This window comes from Hordeum vulgare, chromosome 7H (genome assembly GCF_904849725.1).
Source record: "Hordeum vulgare subsp. vulgare chromosome 7H, MorexV3_pseudomolecules_assembly, whole genome shotgun sequence".
NCBI lineage: Eukaryota > Viridiplantae > Streptophyta > Magnoliopsida > Poales > Poaceae > Hordeum > Hordeum vulgare.
The window spans coordinates 585,076,661-585,100,017 of NC_058524.1; the positions used below are offsets into that span (position 1 = coordinate 585,076,661).

Consider the following 23,357-nt stretch of genomic DNA (forward strand, 5'->3'; position numbering starts at 1 on the left):
CCTCCCGGTGAGCCCCCCACCCCCACCCCCACCCGCATTATTTTTTAGTAGTTTTATTATTTTTTAGTAGTTTTAGTACTTGTTATTGTTAGTAGTTTTAGTGGTAGATTTAGTTAGGTTAGTAGTTTTAGTTAGGTTAGTTAGTTAGCTTGGTTAGTTAGGTGGAGGAGGAGAAGAGGAGAAGAGGAGGAGGAGGACGACGAGAAGAGGAGAAGAAGAAGAGGAGGAGGAGGAGGAGGAGAAGAAGAAGAAGAAGAAGAAGAAGAAGAAGAAGAAGAAGTAGAGGAGAAGAAAAAAAATAAGAAGGAGAAGAAGAAGAAGAAGAAGAAGAAGAAGAAGAAGAAGAGAAGAAAAAAATAAGAAGGAGAAGAAGTAAAGAAGAAGATAAGAAGACAATAATAAAAAAATAAGAAGGAGAAGAAGAGAAAAAGAAGAAGAAGTTGATTTTTTATTGTTTGGTATTTAGTGGTAGCTAGATTCTTTTGTAGTTACTTAGTGGTAGATTCTGTTTTTATTATAGTGATAGATTCTGTTTTTGTTATTTTTTTGCTGTTTAGTGCTATCTAGGTTTAGCGATAGGTTTAGTTAGCTTGGTTAGTTAGGTTAGTTAGTTAGTTAGCTTAATAGAAAGAATAGGAAGAAGAAGAAGAGGAGCAGGAGGAGGAGAGGAGAAGAGGAGGAGGAGGAGGAGAAGAAGAAGAAGAAGAAGAAGAGGAGGAGAAGACAAAAATAAGAAGGAGAAGAAGAAAAGAAGAAGAAAAGAAGAAGAGAAGCAGAAGAGAAGAAGAGAAGAATAAGACCTTCTTCTCCTCCTTCTTCTCCTCCTTCTTCTCCTCATCCTCCTTCTCCTTCTTCTTGATTTCTTCTTCTTCTTCTCCTCCTCCTCTTTCTTCTCCTCTATCTTATTCTCCTGACCTTATTTTCCCCAACAATGAGATAACTAGCCCATTTAGCTACAAAATGGCATAAAAACCTTGGTTAGCTCATGAATATTATATTCTTAACTTGTTTTCCTCTAAAATGACATAATTAGAATATTTGTGTTGATCGGGTGGATTTACATGTGATAGTTGTCTCGTCGCTGTGAAGTTTGTTGTGCGAAGACCTGCCCGTGCGTTGTACGAGCTCCGCCCGTGCATTCGTGGGTCAGTACAAATTTCATCTCCTCCTCACCCCTTCATTTACTGTGGCTCGGTTTCCGGATGAAACTTTCTAGATTTAGGTAATTAAATTAATTTATCAGTATGCGTGACCAGTATGTGTCTTCCATTCGAAAGGGCGACATTTATAAATATGCATGTCTTTGCATATTTATAACCGCCATCCATTCGAATTGTCCAACATTATCCATGGACAGTCCGAGTATGTGTAGATTGGGTTCGTTTTCCTGTATGTTGTGCTGTGGATCCGATGCGGAATTTCGTGAGTACCTCCCTGTTGTTCTGCGGATGCACATCCTCTCTGTTTATTGCGGTGACGTGTAACAGGAGAACAACGGCGAGGTGCTGCCGAAATTTTGCGTTGGATCCAGAGCACAACATGGGAAAACGAACCCAATCTACACATACTCGGGTGGGATTAGGACCTATCTTTACCTATTAGCGTGTAGGTTGCCTAGACGTAATAAAAATGGCGAACCTGATTAACCGATGAATATAAATGCTAAATTATATATAAATATATTTCTTTTGTCTTTAGTAGCTAGGCAAGATGAGTGATCGTGCGTGGATGTATACCGGTCACCCTAGTCAGAAAGAGATGACGAAAGAATGGTTTGTAAAAACAAAGGAATTTGTGAAAGCCGCATTCGCAAATGGTCAGGAAAGAAACTATTGCCCCTGTCCTGGATGCGACAACTATAAAAAGACGACAGAGGCTGTAATGATTAAACACCTGCAGAGGAGGGGTTTTAAGCCTAATTATACGGTGTGGACATTTCATGGTGAGTCTATACAGCGCACAAGAGCTGAGGTGGTCCGTCGTCGCACGGACGAGCATGGTACCGGGATCGAAGACATGGTGCAAGACTTTGATGATGCTCGGGATTTGGAAGATGAGATGAAGGAATCTGCAAAGGCCTTTTATGAAATGTTGGAGTCTTCAAAACGTCCTCTCCATGAGCACATTGAGCTCTGTCAGCTGGATGCAATTGCACAAGTAATGGCTCTGAAGGCTCAGTTCAACTTGGGAAGAGAATGCTACGACGCGATGATGACACTATTTGGACGCTTCCTACCCAAAGGCCATGTCATGCCTGCAAACCTGTACCACTCGCACAAAATACTTCGTGTACTTAAGATGCCCTATGAGAAGATAGATGCATGTGAGAAAGGATGTGTCTTATTTAGGAAGGAGTATGCACACTTGGACTATTGTCCCAATTGCGAGTCTTGCAGGTATCTTGTGGTAGACACCTGTATGGATGAGAAGAGGTAGACCAAAATTGCAGTTAGTGTTCTTCGGTATATGCCAATCGTACCAAGACTTCAACGTCTTTTCATGGTCGAAGAAACAGCGAGACAGATGACATGGCATATATTGGGCAAAAGAACCGAACTAGATGCGGATGGGAATAAGATGGTGGTACACACATCGGATGGGGAAGCGTGGAAACATTTTGATGGATTGCATCAGGATAAAGCGGCAGATCCAAGGAATCCTCGAGTCTGCGCCGCCACAGATGGTTTTAATCCCTTCGGCATGATGGCAACCCAATACAGTTGTTGGCATGTATTTGTCATTCCACTCAATCTCCCCCCCCCCCGACAGATTATGCAAAGAAAGAACATATTTCTGACATTGATAATTCCAGGGCCCAATTATCCGGGGAAGAATATGAATGTGTACCTGCAACTGCTTAAGGATGAATTGGAAGAAGCTTGGGATAATGGGGTCAAGACATACGATGCCGCTAGAAAAGAAAACTTCAAAATGCATGTGTGGTACATGTACTCTATGCATGACTTGCCGGTGTATGCGCTATTCTCTGGATGGTGTGTGCATGGAAGGTTCCCATGCCCCCAATGCAAGGCAGCTCTTCAGTTTCATTGGTTGCAGGACGGTCGGAAGTATTCTTGCTTTGACTTGCATAGACAGTTCCTGGATCCAGACCATCAGTTCAGAAAAGACAAGAAGAACTTTACCAAAGGTAAAGTTGTCAAAAACTTGGCACCACCTGCGTTCACAGGCCAATAGATCATGGATCAGTTAAACGCCCTCGAGCCTGATCCACAGTGTCCAGGGTATTTCAAGGGGTATAATTCAAAACACGCCTGGACTCACAAGCCATGCTTCTGGGATCTGCCTTACTTCAAAGACCTCCTTCTTCCACACAATATCGACATGATGCACACTGAAAAGAATATCGGAGAGGCTATTTTTGGTACATTGTTCGACATAGATGGGAAGACAAAGGATAATACTAAGGCTAGAGTCGATCAAGAGACACTATGTCATAGACCGTTACAAAACATGCGAGAAGGCAAAGGAAAGCAGAAGTGGTCGAAGCCAAAGGCCTGGTTCAATCTTGGAAGGCCAGCTATGAGGAAATTATCTTGTGGGTCAAAATGCACTTGATGTTCCCCGATGGGTATGCAACGAATTTAAAGAGGGGAGCGAGTCTTGAAAAATTAAAAATCTTTGGTCTCAAGAGTCATGATTGGCACATATGGCTAGAGCGGGTAATGCCGGTGATGTTACGTGGCTTTATTCCTGAGGATGAATGGCTAGTACTGGCGGAGCTGAGCTATTTGTTTTGTGTTCTTTGTGCGAAAGAATTGTCGCCTCGCGTGGTAGAAGACATGGAGGAGTTTGCACCGGAGTTGTTGTGCAAGTTAGAGAAGATCTTTCCACCGGGCTTCTTTAATCCAATGCAGCATTTGATTTTACATCTACCGACCCAGGCAAGATTGGGTGGGCCCGTGCAAGATCGTTGGTGCTATGCAACTGAGAGGATGCAGAAGACCCTTCGAGCTAAATGTAAAAATAAGCGTAGAATTGAAGCATCGATGGCTGAGGCATTCATTACTGAGGAGGTGGCAAACTTTGTGACAGCACACTACGAAGCCAAAAATCATCATTTGCATAATCCGAAGCCTCGGCACAATGATGCAGACCCTAAAAAGGTGGGTCCAACCTCAGCCTATTCAAAGGGAAGCTCCCACCAGCCCGTGCTTCGAAACCAATAACGTTGGATGTCGAAGAATGGCGGAACATTTCGTTGTATATCTTCAACAACCTAACAGAAGTGCGGCCGTACATCGAGTGAGTTCTCGGCATATTTTCCCGTAACTTCTAATTCACCTGAACTGCTCTTATTCCCGGATATTTCAAACAGCCGTTACGTCGCCAAATTCTCGAATGGACCGGTGATCGAAAATGATTCTGTTGAAGAGTATGAGCTTCTGTCAAAGACAGGAGGCGGCTATCCCGGTTTCATCTCTTGGTTCAAACAAACAGTAATTATCAATAATGGACCATTTCATTTCTTGGTCTAACTTGCGACTAATGCAACAATCGTTTCGTATTAAACTTGTAGGCTAATTCAGAGTCTATGGACGCCGAATTGAGACAAGTCGCTAATGGTTTTGACTCGATAGCCATTGGAGATGGGATAATACGTTGTCCACTCACTCTCCCGGAGATCAAGGCACGCCAGTCGAGCAGCTGTCCTGAGATAATGCGTCGTCCACGGCCAGTCGATCTTGCCATCGAGGTTAGTTGTACGGACTAAGAACACTTTCATCCATTTCATTATGTGTGTCACCATAGATCATTATTGTGGTAACGAGGAATGGTGTTTCAGGCTGCTCTTCAGAAAGAGAGATTGGCAAACCAGGCTGCTCTTGAGAAAGATAGATTGGCAAGCGAGACTGCTCTTGAGAAAGAGAGATTGGCAAGTCAGGCTGCTCTTGATGAGAGGAACCAGACCACGACACGATTGATTGAGGAGGAGAGGTCCCGGAATGAGGCGGGTCAACGGGCCCTGTACGAGCTTTTTGTGGTTATTTTTTTTCACATTAGCCAAATCATGTGTGTAATGTCTGTTTCATTACTAACTAATACGACCCATTCTTCAAGGTCTGTGCGAGAAGAGCGGTCAAGTCCCTCCGCCGATGCCCGTCTTCTCTTCGATTCGCACAGTGAGTTTCATTATAAACTAGTATTAATAATTGAGTGTCATCATGCTAACTGAGACATTGCAGAATATCTATTCTGCAGAATAACTCCCGAGCGGCATCGCACGACCCTTCTCCAGGTGTTTCTCCTCCTTGATGACCACTACGGTAAGTTTCTCTTCTCCTCTTTCATATTCTCCTTGCCTTAATTTCCCAACAATGACATAATTAGCCCATTTAGCTCCAAAAATACATAATTAGCTAATTTAGCTCCAAGAAGAGGAGAAGAGGAGAAGAAATAGGAAAAATGAAAAGAAAGAAGAAGAAGAAGAAGAGAAGAAGGAGGAGGAGGAGGAGGAGGAGGAGAAGGAGGAGAAGGCCAAGGACCTTCTAGTCCTTCTTCTCCTCCTCCTCCTTCTCCTCCTTCTTCTTTAATTCTTCTTTTTCTTCTCCTCCTCCTCTTTCTTCTCCTATTTCATATTCTCCTTGCCTTAATTTCCCCAACAATGACATAATTAGCCCATTTAGCTCCAAAATGCCATAATAACCTCAAAATGGCATAAGAACCTTGGTTAGCTCATTAATATTATATACTTAGCTTGTTTTCCTCTAAAATGGGATGATTAGCCCATTTAGCTCCAAAAAAGACATAGTTAGCTAATTTAGCTCCAAGAAGAGGAGAAGAGGATAAATGAAAAGGAAGAACAAAAAGAAGAAGAGAAAGAGAAGAGAAGGAGAAGGAGAAGAAGGAGGAGGAGAAGAATGAGAAGGAGGAGAAGGCCAAGGACCTTCTAGTCCTTCTCCTCCTCCTTCTTCTTCTTTATTTCTTCTTCTTCTCCTCCTACTCCTCTTTCTTCTCCTCTTTCATATTCTCCTTGCCTTAATTTCCCGAACAATGACATAATTAGCCCATTTAGCTCCAAAATGCCATAATGAGCTCAAAATGGCATAAGAACCTTGGTTAGCTCATTAATATTATATACTTAGCTTGTTTTCCTCTAAAATGGGATAATTATCCCATTTAGCTCCAAAAATACATAGTTAGCTAATTTAGCTCAAAGAAGAGGAGAAGAGGAGAAGAAATAGGAAAAATGAAAAGAAATAATAAGAAGAAGAAGAGAAGAAGGAGGAGGAGGAGGAGGAGAAGGAGGAGAAGGCCAAGGACCTTCTAGTCCTTCTCCTCCTCCTCTTTCTCCTCCTTCTTCTTTATTTCTTCTTATTCTCCTCCTCCTCCTCTTTCTTCTCCTCTTTCATATTCTCCTTGCCTTAATTTCCCCAACAATGACATAATTAGCCCATTTAGCTCCAAAATGCCATAATAAGCTCAAAATCGCATAAGAACCTTGGTTAGCTCATTAATAATATATACTTAGCTTGTTTTCCTCTAAAATGGGATAATTAGCCCATTTAGCTCCAAAAAGACATAGTTAGCTAATTTAATTAGCTCCAAGAAGAGGAGAAGAGGAGAAGAAATAGGAAAAATGAAAAGAAAGAAAGAAAGAAGAAGAAGAGAAGGAGGAGGAGGAGGAGGAGGAGGAGGAGAAGGCCAAGGACCTTCTAGTCCTTATCCTCCTCCTCCTCCTTCTCCTCCTCCTTCTTTATTTCTTCTTCTCCTCCTCCTCCTCTTTATTCTCCTCTATCATATTCTCCTTGCCTTAATTTCCGAACAATGATATAATTAGCCCATTTAATCCAAAATACCATAATAACCTCAAAATGGCATAAGAACCTTGGTTAGCTCATTAATATTATATACTTAGCTGGTTTTCCTCTAAAATGGGATAATTAGCCCATTTAGCTCCAAAAATACATAGTTAGCTAATTTATCTCCTAGAAGAGGAGAAGAGGAGAAATGAAAAGAAGGAAGAAGATGAAGAAGAAGAGAAGGAGAAGGAGAAGGAGAAGGAGAAGAAGAAGAAGGAGGAGGAGAAGAAGAGAAGAAGAAGGAGAAGAAGGAGAAGGATCCCTCCTTCTTCTACTTCTTCTTCTCTCCTCCTTCTTCTCCTCCTTCTCCTTCTTCTTCTCTTCTTTTTTCTTCTTCTCCTCCTCCTTCTCCTTCTCCTTCTCCTTCCCCTTCCCCTCCTCCTCCTCCTCCTTCTTGTTTTTCTTATCCTTGTTCTCTTATTGCTTCTTCTCTTTCTTCTTCAATCTGTGGTATTCTCTTTGCCGTCCGGGATTGACTCTTTGTCGTCTGTGATGGCAGACGGCAAAGAAGTTAATTCCTATAGTGCACCTGCCTTGAGATCGACAGGCGTGAAGAGGAAGAGCTCACCAGGGTTGGTGCGACTCGATTAGATGGCGAGATTGACCCCACCGAGGAGCAAGGTGGCGCCAATCGGCATGGGCATTCCAGCGAGCACCCTGCACACACTGTCGAGCGCGTACCTCTCATCCTCCTCCTCCTCGACCTCCACCACCGCGGCTCGCATACTTGTCTTATTCCTCCGCCGCGACCTCCACAATAACTTATCCCATCTAGGACGCCATGATCCACGACCTTGACCTCTCCGTCTCCCAGGTCCTTCCCCGCGGCTCTGATTGGAGCCTCCATGTTTGCTCTACTTTGACTTCTTCTTGGACAAAAAATGTTGAATAACTTCATGCATGAGCGTGATGTGGTCATTGACGTTCGGCTCGATGTGCAATGCAACCATGGCCGGGGCCATCGCCAGCGACCAGATGGCTAAGCACATTGGCTGGAAAGGGTTGAGAAAATCTTGACCCTTTCCTCACTCTGAATGAAAATTAGGAGTTGACCTTGTATTAGTCTCGAATCTCATGAGTTATTTATGCATGTGGCATTTGATATGACAATCAGAGAAGAGAAGTTGGTGTTGTGGAAAATGTGCACGTGAAGATTTTTTCCGAAAAAAGTTCAGCATTTTGTTCAATCGATATGCTTGCAAGTTGGAACAAATCAATGCTTGACTACACTAAAATTCTATTATTTTATACTCTAATAGAAGTGTAATGGACATGCCTACTGATTTTCAGTCGTTAACGATGGCAGCATTGCTAAGCATCACCGGTTGGCTCGCCATCTCCTTCACGAATGTATGGCATGATGCACCCACGTGTTTCCCAAGCTTATTTTTTGCCCTTTTTCTTCTTATGATGCTACAAGCTTCATGTTTGCTGATCGATGTTTAATCCACATGACTCATCATTTCTCTACATGTGACGGCTGCTTAGTGGTCCATGATTTTTTTTGGAGAAGATGGTCCATTGTTTATACCTACACACCCCAACCAAAACCAAATTAACCTTTTGAAATTATAACATTTTTACTTTATGCCTGGGCTTCAGTGCATGCTGATTTTTATGGCTTTATGCTTTAAGAGATTCAGTACTTCTTCGTCATATATACCAACTTATTTTATGGCCAATAGATTATTGAGCTACCTAATAGTTACCGTACTAACTCTTATGTATGAATTAAGACATGCCATCATACCAGGTGCATGTATACATAGTAGAGATATCTCCTCAGAGCAGGAGAGGATCGCTTGGCTGTGTGAAATCCTCAAAGGCAGAATCAGTAGCATCTTTGTAAAAGAAAAGAAGCGCGGTAAGTATGCAACACAATATGAGAAAAATAGATGAAATACTAATCTAAGTACAACATAAGCTTCCTATGTATGAGCAAGATCGAAATGAATCATAATTAATGGTTATAGTCAATAAAATGGCAAAATGAGTTATATTAACCATTGTAAGTACCTACTCTTGTTAGGTCTATTGGACAGTGTGCAATTAAAATCATGTGATAATTTTCTAACTATTTCTAATCCAATAGATGGGAGACAACACAAAGACTGATATTCTAGGTTTGAAAGAAGAATCAAATATCAAAGGCTATCTGAACTTACTTATGAATCATGCCATCACTGGTCCACTGCCTCCTCATGATAACACCATCAATCATTAGATTGGTTTCCAACCATTAGTATGTCCACCCTTGAGAAGTCGAGGCTAGGGTGCTACAATTAGGATCCCTATCAGATAAACCGATAACTATATTTCTTGATGTAATTGAATGGATTCCACTACCATAACAACAGGTGGATGCAGCCGCTCAATCCGGGTGAGCATACAAATCTGCAAAATAGGGAGATTAGAAGATGATGATTTCTTTAACAATTTGATATATAGTGTCAGAATATTTTATAGATGGTTAATCCCATATCTAAATGCCACATATCTTGATTCATGCCTAGCAAAAATTCCGACATTTTCTAGAACCAGGAACAATCGATGCATTGTGAATGGCAAGGAGAACTGGAGCTAGGTACAATCTATTTAGGGATATACAAGAATTAGTAAAATTCAGAGTTTCAAATCTAACTAAACACCTATTATTCCTGCAACTCCCCTGCATCAACTAACAGTCTAATACATGCCATATGGTAGCATATATTGAGCGATTCAACTTAGTTAGTGGCTTATTGCAGCCACTACAACAAAATATGCAGATTATAGAACATATAAAGGGGGGGAGGAGAACGAAGTTTGTGTGCTCGGGCACCTTGGTGCCCTTTTTTGAAAAAAAATCGAAAAACATATTTAAAAGTTTCAAAAATAATTATGTGGAAACTTCTATGTATTCATTACGAATCAGTGAAATTTCATTTTGAAAAAATGTAATTTGTAAGCTGTACAAAAATAACAAAATTTAGGACCAATAACAAAAAAAGAAGCCCATTTAAAAACACATATTTTTCATTTTTTTGTATGCCACGTGTGAAAGTAAAATGATTTGCAATTTTGCACATACATAATATACATGTTTGTGTGTGTCTACAAAAAGTTCAGTTTTTTTACGTTGTAGAAATATGATTTTCGAAAACGGGCATCATGGTACCCGTGCACCGTTGCTAATTCTCCGGGGGAGGGGGGGGGAGGGCTGCTACTGTCACATGCACTGCTCAAAGTAACTTGGTTCATCTGAACCTCTCTTGAGCTGCGCACTGCCTATCAGGAAGCTCGCCATGGTCCGTTAGTCGACTGTTTCCCTCCTCTGCTCTTCTAGCTCTATTCTGTTATGTTAGATTGCTAGATGGTTTCTCTGTTTCTTGGCTCCTCTGTTTCACATACCACTGGTTAAATAAATTGGATGTTTTGCAGAAATGGCAACCTGGCAAATGCGGTAGGGGCAGATCCGAGGCCGCAAAAGCCAAGTTAAATAAGATCCATGCAGTGTACGCTGATAGTTTCTTTGTTTTTGGTCTTCCTATGGCTTTTGGCGTTGAGATTGATTCTTACTGTAGAAAGAATGTGATGCTTTGTTGTTGCATACGAGCTCTTTCTGGATGTATCTATTCAATTTACCCACGAGAAAGAGACAAGCGTAGAGAGTGGCATCGTTTGAACATGAACATGCGTGCAGTTTTTTCAGACCCCAACAAGCGTATCCCCTAGGACGTGAGAGGAGAAGCAGAAGAGCATGCAAATGTAGGAGAAAAGCTACAGAGCAGGCCTGGTCATGGAAATAGATTCTGCGGTTGGAAAAGGTAGGATGCTTGGTACCTGGTCGGATCTGGGGCAGTTGGCCCTTGGCCCTTGGCAGCGCAGACAAAACGAATCCGTGTCGACGGTGACTTGCCTCCGCATGACGATAGTTCTTGTTGAGATGCTTTTGGCGCCGCCGTCAGCGTCCTCCTCCACATACTCGTCTTCCCTGCCGGCCATATCCATGGATCCGGATTGAGAAGATAAAGGGGTTGGAGATGAGACGACAAAGGAGGGGTCACGGGTGAGGAAAGGGGAAGAAAGGAGGCGCGGGTGACTGTATGTCGAGTTCGCTTCTTTCTCTGGTGGCCAGCGTCGAAGGACCTGGCCATAGGCCGATGGGACGAGGCGGTGGCAGCAGCAACCCTAGCGTGCGTCGAGGGAGAAGGGGTGGGGGCGATTTCCTCTTCATCTCTATCTTTCTTCTTCTTCTTGGCGAAGCAAACAACGCGGCGGGGCAACCAAGGGTAAACCGTCGGTCTTTTTTGTCTGTAGCTAATCCGACGTGGACAGCGCGAGAGCACGACCCTGATGCGTAGTTTATTGTGTTTTTATTGTAGTGGTTTTTTTATTGAACCAATTGGTTTTTGAAGGGTTGAAAAAAATCGGTGAAAGGATGTGGGTGGAAGGATAGCTAGCGTTAGGAGGTTGAACCATTACGACGGCAGATCCCCTTTAATAGTAGAGATGAGATGATGAGAACATAGTAACACACAACTCCCACACGTTGACCGGTCAAAAAACAAAGAAGTGAGCGGACATGAACGAGGATACATATATGCATTCTTTTAGTCCTGATTGGTGAATGTCATCTTTCTAAACGCACATACATGGAAAGGCTGAAACAAATTCAGAAAATGCAAACAACTATACGTAGAAATTGAACTATTATGAGCTGGATACCATTATTCTTGTAAAAAGCCAACCACAAGCTCATCCGGGTTGATCTTACCACGCCTTTAAGATCCCCTGGGTCCATCCCATCATACGCGTAGCACAAAACACTGCTCATCCCTAAAGAAGCCTGAAACAGGCAGGCGAACCCATCGGTCACAACACGTACACCTGTCTCTTGCCAAACTCGAAATCGGCGCCTGGGCACCGGGAAGGGAAGCTAGCGGCACCATATGCGGCCTCACATGGCCTCCAGATTAGAGATAAGATCTGGCCTTGTATCAATGGCAGAGCGGCAGCCGGCAGGCACTGTGCGTCCGACAGTGCACGGCACATGGAGACGATAGAGAACCATCACTTGTCTTATGGGGCACCGCATCACTGAACCTGGATCACTGAGCACAGATAGAGAGGGAGAGGCACATGCACCTGCGTGCAATCAGGACACCCGCCCGCGGTGACTCGTGTCCTCCTCCTACCACTGCACTCCTTGACCCCGGTTTGACGACGATTGATTCTCTCCCTCTCCCTCTCCCTCTCCCTCTTTTCTCGGTGAAAGATTGAGGATGATCGATTGACTGGATGCATGGAGCCGGAAGAGCCTACTCGTACTACTACAAAGGATTACACCGCACTTGTCATCTCCTACGAAAAAATATACAAGGATTTATTTTAAGCACGCAGATTCGCCCAAGCCACATTTGAAGGTAGTAGTTCCGTTCTTGTTGTGGAGTGCAAGCGAGTTGCTGCTTCTTCTCCTTGTCCCGGGCTTGCATAATAATCATTTCCCCTCTGTCCGTTTCCATGCCTGTCTTGATCATCCCATGCAATCAGATCCGCTCGGGAGGGGCAAGGGTCGCATGGCTTCCGGCGCATGCACATGCACACATGGCCACCATGCATGTGTCAGCTGAGGTCGATGCACGCACATGGATGCAGGAGGACAGGACCCGCCATCTCCAAACCTGTCGTCCCGTCGGTGCCGTCCGTCCCGCCTCCGAGGGTCCAGATTGAGCGGTGGCATTTCCGCCGCAAATACGGGCGTGCCTCGAGGCCGTTTAGACGAGGAGACGGCCTATAAATCGCGGCCGTGCTCCTCCCTTGGTCTCATCCATTCCACCCTCGGCTTCAGCTTGTAAAAGCTTCAACCAGCCTCAAGCGGAAAACTACAGAGGGAGAGAGGGAGGGAGGAAGACGGAGGACGCCGCGATGCGTTGTGCAGTGCTGCCGCTGCTGCTCGTCTTCGTGGCGGCGCGCGCCGCCGCGGTCGTCACCGACGGTGAGAAACCCACCTCTGCTCCGTTATGTACCGGCAGTTAGCTTAAGAGAAGTGCCTTTCTTCCTCGTTTCTCTGCCCGTTCTTGTTGTCCTCTTCATGTCGCATTCGCTGTTTTTCTTCTTTGAGGCGCTGTACTTTGATTGGTTTTTCTTAAACCTGAATGCCCGGATTTGGAGTGGACGGCATAGTAAGTAATAACTACTACTCGTAAACCTGTACTCCCCATACTAACACTGCGATGTTCAGACTAGAAAAAGAATTCATGAAGCATACATGATTTCTGAGGTCCCCAGGCTAACATACACGCAGTGGGTAGAGTACTTGACCCAGTCTGACTGACAAGCAAGTATAGTTACATTATACATGTGTTGGCCCACACGCATCAAGGAGCATCTTGTGATCACACAACACTGATCTGGCTGGGTCTGGCTGCTGCATGCAAGGACCCTCCACCATGCATGAGGCATCTTGGTAACATGACGAGATAAGTGATGGGATTATTTGGTTCGCTGTCATAAGCATAGTGCGATCATGATCTGATTTTATTGACGTAGGGTATAACTGTCGGCCGGCCCACCCTCACATGGCGCGAATCTGCCGTGCATGTGGAGTGCATGCCCACCTTATTTCTTTATACGATTTGATGAAATTCATCGACGCGGTGTCCTGAGGGGTCTGCCGCCTCGTTGCCGAGCAGCGTGCACGTTCACTCTGCAACCAAGTAGGAGTAGTACTTTACCTACTGGTGTACTTGCCGTAACGTGAGCTCGTGCTGGGTTCAGTTCGGTTTCCTTTTTGGCTTGCCTGCATCGACCTCGACCCCATACGTCTGCAGAAACCGCCGCAGAGCTCTGCGTCCTTCATGTGCATGCTCGCTCGATGAAGTGGGTAGCATTCGCTAAAGCAGAGTAACATGCACCCTTTCAGCTTACACGAGATGGGACGTCTCTCTGTCGGTGGCTCTTAAACGAGGCATGAGATGGGAGACAGCCCTGCGTGCTCCATGATAGTTGCAGCTTGCTTTCCTTTCTAGCTCGACTCGGGCAGTAATGGCCGCAGCAACCGAACGGGATCACGCCGGCCTCGAGCAGATGCTCAGTAAAACACCGGAAACTGAAACAATTGTTACTGTGCTGCAATTTATTTGCAGTTTTGCTAAAGCATCTAAAATCTACTCTCTCCGTTTCTAAATATAAGTCTTTGTAGAGATTTTACTAGTGGACTACATACGTATATAGACATACTTTAGAGTGTACATTCAATCATTTTACTTCGTATGTAGACATCTAGTGAAATCGTTTAAAAGACTTATATTTAAAAACAGAGGAAGTATGTCATTGATTTTATGCTAAGATTCATGCAACCATTTTTATTTCTGATGGGTTGGTGCATGCATGTGCAGGTCTCCTGCCGAACGGCAACTTCGAGCTGGGTCCGGCCAAGTCGGAGCTGGTGAACGGTACTGTGGTGAAGGGCGGGAAGGCGATCCCCAAGTGGGAGACGTCGGGTTTCGTGGAGTACATCGAGTCGGGGCACAAGCAGGGCGACATGCTGCTTGTGGTGCCGCAGGGCGCCTACGCCGTCCGCCTCGGCAACGACGCCTCCATCCTCCAACGCATCCCCGTCGCCCGTGGCTCCTACTACGCCGTCACCTTCAGCGCCGCCCGCACCTGCGCGCAGGCCGAGCGCCTCAACGTCTCCGTCAGCCCCGAGTCGGGCGTGCTCCCCATGCAGACCATCTACGGCAGCAACGGCTGGGACTCGTACGCCTGGGCCTTCAAGGCCAAGCTCGACGTCGTGGAGCTCGTCATCCACAACCCCGGCGTCGAGGAGGACCCCGCCTGCGGCCCGCTCATCGACGCCGTCGCCATCCGCACCCTCTACCCGCCCACGCTCTCCAAGGGCAACATGCTCAAGAACGGCGGATTCGAGGAGGGCCCCTACTTCCTCCCCAACGCCTCCTGGGGCGTCCTCATCCCGCCAAACATCGAGGACGACCACTCCCCGCTCCCCGCCTGGATGATCATGTCCTCCAAGGCCGTCAAGTACGTCGACGCCGCCCACTTCAGCGTCCCCGAGGGCGCCCGCGCCGTCGAGCTCGTCGGCGGCAAGGAGAGCGCGCTCGTGCAGGAGGTGCGCACCGTGCCCGGCTGGGCGTACCGCCTCTCCTTCGCCGTCGGAGACTCCGGACACGACTGCAAGGGATCCATGGTCGCCGAGGCCTACGCCGCGCGATCCACGCTCAAGGTGCCGTACGAGTCCAAGGGCGCCGGCGGGTACAAGCGCGCCGTGCTGGACTTCGTCGCCGTCAGGGACCGCACGAGGGTCGTCTTCCAGAGCGCCTTCTACCACATGAAGGCCGACGGCACGCTCTGCGGGCCCGTCATCGACGACGCCAAGCTCGTCGGACTGCGCAAGAAGCCCGCCGCACGTCGCCTCATGCTCTGATTAATTCAGATAGCCCCGCCGCCGCACGTCGCCTTACAACAAACAATATACTTCATATATGCGCGCATGCACGACGCGGTAACTCCCGGTCAGGATCAGTGACTACGTAGTATCTATTGCTAGGCTTTTGGTGTGCCAATCGATCGGATGGGTATATGTGTGTATGTGAGTTCGCCGTTGCCTGCCGTGCTTATACTTGCGGTGGCTCGGCGCTTGTTGTTTTTTGCTTCTTTCATGTCAATCAACAAAGAAAAGAGTCATGTTATGGCTTGGCCCGAGGGTTGGTCACATTATATTATCATCACATCACATGGGCCAAAAACATATGATGCAAGACACAATTCAATGGCAAATGCTTGACTGTTAAAAACGCTATTATATTGTAGTTATCGAACAAATGGAGTATTTCTCATTGACAGAAGTTCACATTTTAAACCATCATTATCAGAGTCTAAACATACAACCATAAACTACACTACGAAACCGGCTACTTTACAACCTTAACCGTCAAACCTCACCCTGAACATTTGAATACCCTAAACCACTACACGAACCCAAACCAAAATATCCGAATTGTCGGGTAATATGGGTATCGGGTTAGGTTTTGGTTTTCATTTTTTAGGTATTCGGTTTTCGGGTTAGGATTCGGGCCTAGTGTGTAAAATTCGAAATAGCCATACTAGAACTTTCATTCTAACCGAATTATACATGCTATTACTATACTTACATGTTGGTCATACTAACTAAAATACCCATACTATCCTAATTATTTATTTCACAAGTTAATGTGTGCTCAGAATATTTTTGGATACCCGAATTATCCGAACCGAAAGTTTGGCTAATTTAGGTTTGGATATTTTGTTGACAAAAAAAAGGAAATCGGTTTCTTTTTTAAAATTCCCGAATTAGCTACCCCGTACGACCAGGCTGACTCAAACCAGACAAAGTAGAAACTAAACTTGTTTTTGACCCGTCAACAGTCCAGTCAGCCGCGAAGCCATCCATGCGTGGCCAGATTTTCCTTTTTAAAAGAATGATCTAGATTTGCATCCAGAAGAAAAACTAATCCATTCATCCATCAGGATGGATTTGATTGGTGCACAAACAAAAACAAGAAAAAGATGGGTTCAGGGCGGGCGTTCATCTCCTTAGCAATTGCCACCCGTGACTAAGATGATTTCTAGGAAGTGACAAAAAAATTAAAAAAACTCTACAGCTGCTGCGTTTGCGTGGAGGCTGATAGTGTGCGTGGCCCATTTGCCAAACAAAGAAGTGGATGACTGAATCAATCAATGGCTGTGACCCGGGGCCCAGTGGCTGTGGCTGAAGGAGGCTTGCAGACGGAACGAGGACGGCCATGAGCTGAGCTGGTTCCCCGATCTCCCCTCCCTCGTCGCTTTCTAGCGGAGCGACTCCTGGACGGATCAGTACAGGCACGTTCAGCTCATGGGGTCGGCAAAGTCGGCATGCGGCGCGGCCCGGCTGTGATGAACGAGACAGCGACCGACACGAGGTAGGCCGGTCCTTGCGATAAGCACAAGGTTTACTCTGAAGGAAAATAGACATTATAGATTTGGCGGTTCAAAATCGAACATATAAAATTTGGAATGCTAAAGTGCGTTTTGAAGCTTCAAAAAAAGCCAATTTCAACAGATGGTCTAAAATTCTCATGATCCAAAAGACCAACTCCAATGGTTCAAATTCACGGTCCAAAACCGGTCAGCAGTCGCGCGTCTGTTGTTCAGCCGCTGTCCAGCCACTGTACAACCGCACATATTGCATAAAAACATGTTTTGAAACAACATAAAAAAAATCATGTCCACAATATCAAATTATTACATAGTTCTTCAGATCCACGAGATAAAATGCAACACAAATACAACATAGTTTTGCATAATACAACATAGTTTTGAACAAACAAATAATGAATCTATGCGGATCTTTCGCCATGCCATTTCCAATGCTCTTTCATCAAATCTTTCTGGAGTTGGTCATGCACATCGGTGTCTGTAATCTCGCTGTACACCTTCATGAAATGTCTGATGCGTGGTTCTTTTCGCATGGGGTTAACAGGAATGCCCATCAAATGATGGAAGTTGTAATCTAAATGTTTTCCACGCTCGCTCTCAATGATCATGTTATGCATGATCACGCAAGCGGTCATGATGTACCAAAGGATCTTTCGATCCCAAAATCTAGATGATCCTCGCACAATAGCAAATTGGGATTGCAAAATTCTAAATGCCCTCTCAACATCTTTTCTAGCCGCGCTTGTGCATTATGAAAGACAAGTTCATTTTTACATTCAGGTTTTGCAACCGGCTTGACGAATGTACTCCACCTCGTGTAGATCCCATCTGCAAGATAGTACCCATAGTTGTAGGTGCGGTCATTTGCTTCGAAGGTCGCCGGTGGTGCTTCTCCATTTGCTAAGTTGGCAAAGAGAGGTGACCGATCGAGCACGTTGATGTCGTTGCAAGAACTGGGCATACCAAAATATGCATGCCAAATCCATGTTTCATGATCAGCATGTTGGGGAACGTCGCATGGGAAACAAAAATTTTCCTACGCGCACGAAGACCTATCATGGTGATGTCCATCTACGAGAGGGGATTTCCGATCTACGTACCCTTGTAGATCGCACAGTAGAAGCATTAAGAAACGTCCATGTAGTGGAACGTCCTCACGTCCCTCGATCCGCCCCGCGAACCGTCCCACGAACCGTCCCGCGATCCGTCCCACGATCCGCTCCGATCTAGTGCCGAACGGACGGCACCTCCGCGTTCAGCACACGTACAGCTCGACGATGATCTCGGCCTTCTTGATCCAGCAAGAGAGACGGAGAGGTAGATGAGTTCTCCGGCAGCGTGACGGCGCTCCGGAGGTTGGTGGTGATCTAATCTCAGCAGGGCTCCGCCCGAGCTCCGCAGAAACGCGATCTAGAGGTAAAACCGTGGAGGTATGTGGTCGGGCTGCCGTGGCAAAAGTTGTCTCAAATCAGCCCTAAAACCCCACTATATATAGGAGGGAGGGAGGGGAGGAGGCAGCCTCAAAACCTAAAGGTTTGGCCGAAATTGGAGGTGGAGGAGTCCTACTCCAATCCTACTTGGAGTAGGATTCCACCTTCCCACTTGGAAACTCTTTCCACCTTGTGTTTTTTCCTTCTCAAACCTTATGGGCCTTAGTGGGAACTTATTCCAGCCCACTAGGGGCTGGTTTATCTCTTCCCATAGCCCATGAGACCCCTTGGGGCGTGACACCCCTCCTGATGGTCCCCGGCACCCCTCCCGGCACTCCCAGTACACTACCGATGAGCCCGAAACTTTTGCGGTAATGCACGAAAACCTTTCGGTAACCAAATGAGGTCATCCTATATATCAATCTTCGTTTCCGGACCCTCGTGACGTCCGTGATCTCATCCGGGACTCCGAACAACATTCGGTAACAAACCATATAACTCAAATACGCATAAAACAACGTCGAACCTTAAGTGTGCAGACCCTGCGGGCTCGAGAACTATGTAGACATGACCCAAGTGACTCCTCGGTCAATATCCAATAGCGGGACCTGGATGCCCATATTGGATCCTACATATTCTACGAAGATCTTATCGTTTGAACCTCAGTGCCAAGGATTCATATAATCCCGTATGTCATTCCCTTTGTCCTTCGGTATGTTACTTGCCCGAGATTCGATCGTCAGTATCCGCATACCTATTTCAATCTCGGTTACCGGCAAGTCTCTTTACTCGTTCCGTAATACAAGATCCCGCAACTTACACTAAGTCACATTGCTTGCAAGGCTTGTGTGTGATGTTTTATTACCGAGTGGGCCCCGAGATACCTCTCCGTCACACGGAGTGACAAATCCCAGTCTTGATCCATACTAAGTCAACGAACACCTTCGGCGATACCTGTAGAGCATCTTTATAGTCACCCAGTTACGTTGCGACGTTTGATACACACAAAGCATTCCTCCGGTGTCAGTGAGTTATATGATCTCATGGTCATAGGAACAAATACTTGACATGCAGAAAACAGTAGCAACAAAATGACACGATCAACATGCTACGTCTATTAGTTTGGGTCTAGTCCATCACACGATTCTCCTAATGATGTGATCCCCTTATCAAGTGACAACACTTGCCTATGGTCAGGAAACCTTGACCATCTTTGATCAACGAGCTAGTCAACTAGAGGCTTACTAGGGACAATGTTTTGTCTATGTATCCACACATGCACTGTGTTTCCAATCAATACAATGATAGCATGGATAATAAACGATTATCATGAACAAAGAAATATAATAATAACTAATTTATTATTGCCTCTAGGGCATATTTCCAACACAGCAACTGCCTCAAGAATGATAGTGGCATCCTTCCCATGACCCTTGAATTGTCCATGCCATGCTTTTGGACAGTTCTTCCATTTCCAATGAATGCAATCCATAGACCCGAGCATACGTGAAAACCGTCGAGCTTTGTTCATCTCCAAAAGCCTTGGAGTGTCCTAAGCATTGGGTGCTCTCAAGTACTGTGGACCGAACACTTCTACCATTGCTATTGCGAATTGCTTGACATAGAAGATAGAAGTGCTCTCTGCCATTGCCAAGTTGTCATCAATGTAATATGCCGGAACACCATATGCCATCATGCGCAAAGCGGCAGTGACCTTCTGCTCAATGCTATGGCCAAGCAACCCGGCACAGTTCCTTCTCTGCTCGAAGACTGGATTATGCTGCTTCACGGAATTGCAAATGCGGAAGAACAAGTGTTTCGACATTCTGAAACGGCGTCGAAAGTAATTCTTTGGAAAAACAGGTGATGATGCAAAGTAGTTGCGCACCAACCGTTTGTGCGCATCAATCCGTTCTCTCCGAATGAACACACGACCATAAACGGAACCACCGTGCTTCTGTTTCTTCCTCTTGTGCATGGCCACTAGCATAACAACCTCCTCTTCTTCATGCAAATCAAATTCCTCGTCCGACAATGAATCATCCACGAAAGAGGAGTCAACCGAGCTCATCTACATTGCACACAACCACCGTCAAACATACTATCCAATCCCAAGTTAAATCATCAAGTTTCGTCATTTTTTTACCTTGAGGAATTCCCTCGAACACCTAGTGCGCGCGATGGAAGAAGATGGACGCCGGTTGGATTGGTTGCTGCTCACGGCCGCGGATGGCTGCGGACGGCTCCTCCGGACGGCGGCGGTGATAAGAAAAGAGCTTCGAGGCCGACCAAGAGGAGCTCGGCAGGCGGCGAACAGTACTTCGGCAGTCGGGCGGAGGGCTTCGTGCGGCGGTCGTGCGACCGGCACTAGTGGAAAACGGGCCTTTGGCCGGGACCCTTTAGTCCCGGCCTGCCTCTGGGCCGGGACTAAAGGCCCGGCCACGTCGCCCCAATTCTCATATCCTCCCTCGAGGCTTTAGTCCCGGCCCGTAAGGAGTCTTTAGTCTCGGTTGGTGTCCCAAACCGGGACTAAAGGGCTACGCGGTGTGCAGCCCGCATGTGCGCCACCTTTAGTCCCGGTTTGTGTCTCAAACCGGGACTAAAGTCCTCTGCCTATATATAGCACAACCCCCTCTCCCCTCTTCGTTGCATTTTTCTTGGATGGAGGATTGTGGGTGGGTGCTTGCTCTCCACTTTTTTTGATGCACTAGAGGTGTTTGTTGAAATGTTTATTAGAGCGATGCCGCTTCAGTTCACCGAACACAACTACGATATGAGATGCCTGAGCCACGCTTAAAACTCTTCCTCTTTATTTCTACTTATTCTAAAAGGTTAGCAACTATATTTCCTCATTTAGACCGTGCGGTACTAATTTTTAGGATCGTGATTGTATTTGATATACTGTCGTATAACGCAGATGAGCCATCCATGGATGTACGGTGATCGACGCACAACCACTTACAGAGAAGGCGTGCATTCTTTTCGAGATGCAGCCGATACGAACAAGCATGGTGGTGGCTATATGTTTTGTCCATGTGTTTAATGTCGGAATGAGAAGGATTACACTTCCTCAAGAGTCATTCAGAGCCACCTGCTTCGGTCCGGTTTTATGTCGGGCTATAATGTTTGGACCAAGCACGGAGAAAGAGGGGTTATGATGGAAGACGACGATGAAGAAGAAGAGAACGATGATGACAACTACCGATCTATGTTCCCTGAGTATGCTGATACCGCAATGGAAGACAATGAAGAAGAAGATCAGGATGAAGAACGGGAACCAGATGAGCCCGCTGATGATCTTGACCGGGTCATTTCTGATGCACGGCGAGGTTGTGACACAGAAAAGGAGAGGTTGCAGTTCGAGCAGATGTTACAGGACCATAACAAATTGTTGTACCCAACTTGTGAAGATGGCCAGAAGAAGCTGGGTAGCACACTGGAATTGTTGAAGTGGAAGGCAGAGACCGGTGTGACTGACTCGTCATTCGAAAAGTTGCTGGTACTGATGAAGAAGATGCTTCCAAGAAAGAACGAATTGCCCGCCAGCACGTACGAAGCAAAGAAGCTTGTCTGCCCTCTAGGATTAGACGTGCAGAAGATACATGCATGCCCTAATGACTGCATCCTCTACCGCAGTGAGAAGTACGAGAATATGGATAAATGCCCGGTATGCACTGCATTGCGGTATAAGATCAGAAAAGATGACCCTGGTGATATTGAGGGCGAGCCACCCAGGAAGAGGGTTCCTGCCAAGGTGATGTGGTATGCTCCTATAATACCACGGTTGAAACGTCTGTTCGGAAATAAAGATCATGCGAAGTTGTTGCGATGGCACATGGAAGATCGTATGAAAGACGATAAGTTGAGGCACACCGCTGATGGTCGGCAGTGGAGAAAAATCGAGAGAGAGTTCCCGAGATTTGCAGCTGACGCAAGGAACTTATGGTTAGGTCTGAGTACAGATGGCATGAATCCTTTTGGGGAGCAGAGTTGCAGTCACAGCACCTGGCGCGTTACTCTATGTATCTACAACCTTCCTCCTCGGTTGTGCATGAAGCGAAAGTTCATTATGATGCCAGTGCTTATACAAGGTCCAAAGCAACGCGACAACGATATTGATGTGTACCTAAGGCCATTAGTTGATGAACTTTTACAGCTGTGGGCCGAACCAGGTGTACGTGTGTGGGACGAGCACAAACAAGAGGAATTTGACCTTCGAGCGTTGCTTTTCGTAACCATCAATGATTGGCCTGCTCTTAGTAACATTTCAAGACAGTCAAACAAGGGATACAATGCATGCACGCACTGTTTGGATCAGACAGAAAGTATATATCTCGACAACTGTAGGAAGAATGTGTATCCGTACAATCGTCGTTTTCTTCCGCCCAAGCATCCCTTAAAGAAAAAAGGCAAGCATTTCAATGGCAAGGCAGAACCCCGGGGGAAGCCTGTCATCCGTACTGGTGCTGAAGTATTTGATATGGTCAAAGATTTAAAAGTAATCTTTGGAAAGGGTCCTGACAGCCAACCTATTCCTAACGGCCCTGATAAGCGCGTACCCATGTGGAAGAAAAAATCTATATTTTGGGAGCTACCCTACTGGGAAGTCCATGAGGTCCGCTCGGCAATCGACGTGATGCACCTGACGAAGAATCCCTGCGTGAATATTCTAGTCTTCCTGGGCTTGTATGGGAAGTCAAAAGATACACCGAAGCACGGGAGGACCAGGAACGTCATAAAGGAAGAGATGGCATGCATCCAGGGCAGTTTCAAGGGCGTGCCAGCTACGCTCTTACTAAGGAAGAGAAGGAAATCTTCTTTGAAGTCCTTTTCAGTATCAAGGTCCCGACTGGCTTCTCGTCGAATATAAAGGGAATCGTAAATATGAAAGACAAAATATTCCAAAATCTAAAGTCTCATGACTGCCACGTGCTTATGACGCAATTGCTTCCGGTTGCATTGAGGGGAATTCTACCAGAAAATGTTCGCCTGGCAATTGTGAAGGTATGTGCATTCCTCAATGCAATTTCTCAGAAGGTAATCGATCGAGAAAGTCTATCAGGGTTACAGATTGATGTGGTCCAATGTCTGATCAGCTTTGAGTTGTTGTTCCCGCCATCCTTCTTCAATATAATGACACACCTCCTAGTTC

At 45.9% G+C, this 23,357-nt stretch overlaps 1 protein-coding gene across 1 annotated transcript; it reads left to right on the forward strand.

Moving 5' to 3' along the window:
- Nucleotides 1-12,613: 12,613 nt before the first annotated feature.
- Nucleotides 12,614-15,511, forward strand: LOC123411398. Its single transcript, XM_045104336.1, has 2 exons — nt 12,614-12,798; nt 14,201-15,511. The coding sequence occupies exons 1-2, from the start codon at nt 12,729-12,731 to the stop codon at nt 15,244-15,246; spliced, it is 1,116 nt and encodes a 371-aa protein (XP_044960271.1). The 5' UTR covers nt 12,614-12,728; the 3' UTR covers nt 15,247-15,511.
- Nucleotides 15,512-23,357: the final 7,846 nt, after the last annotated feature.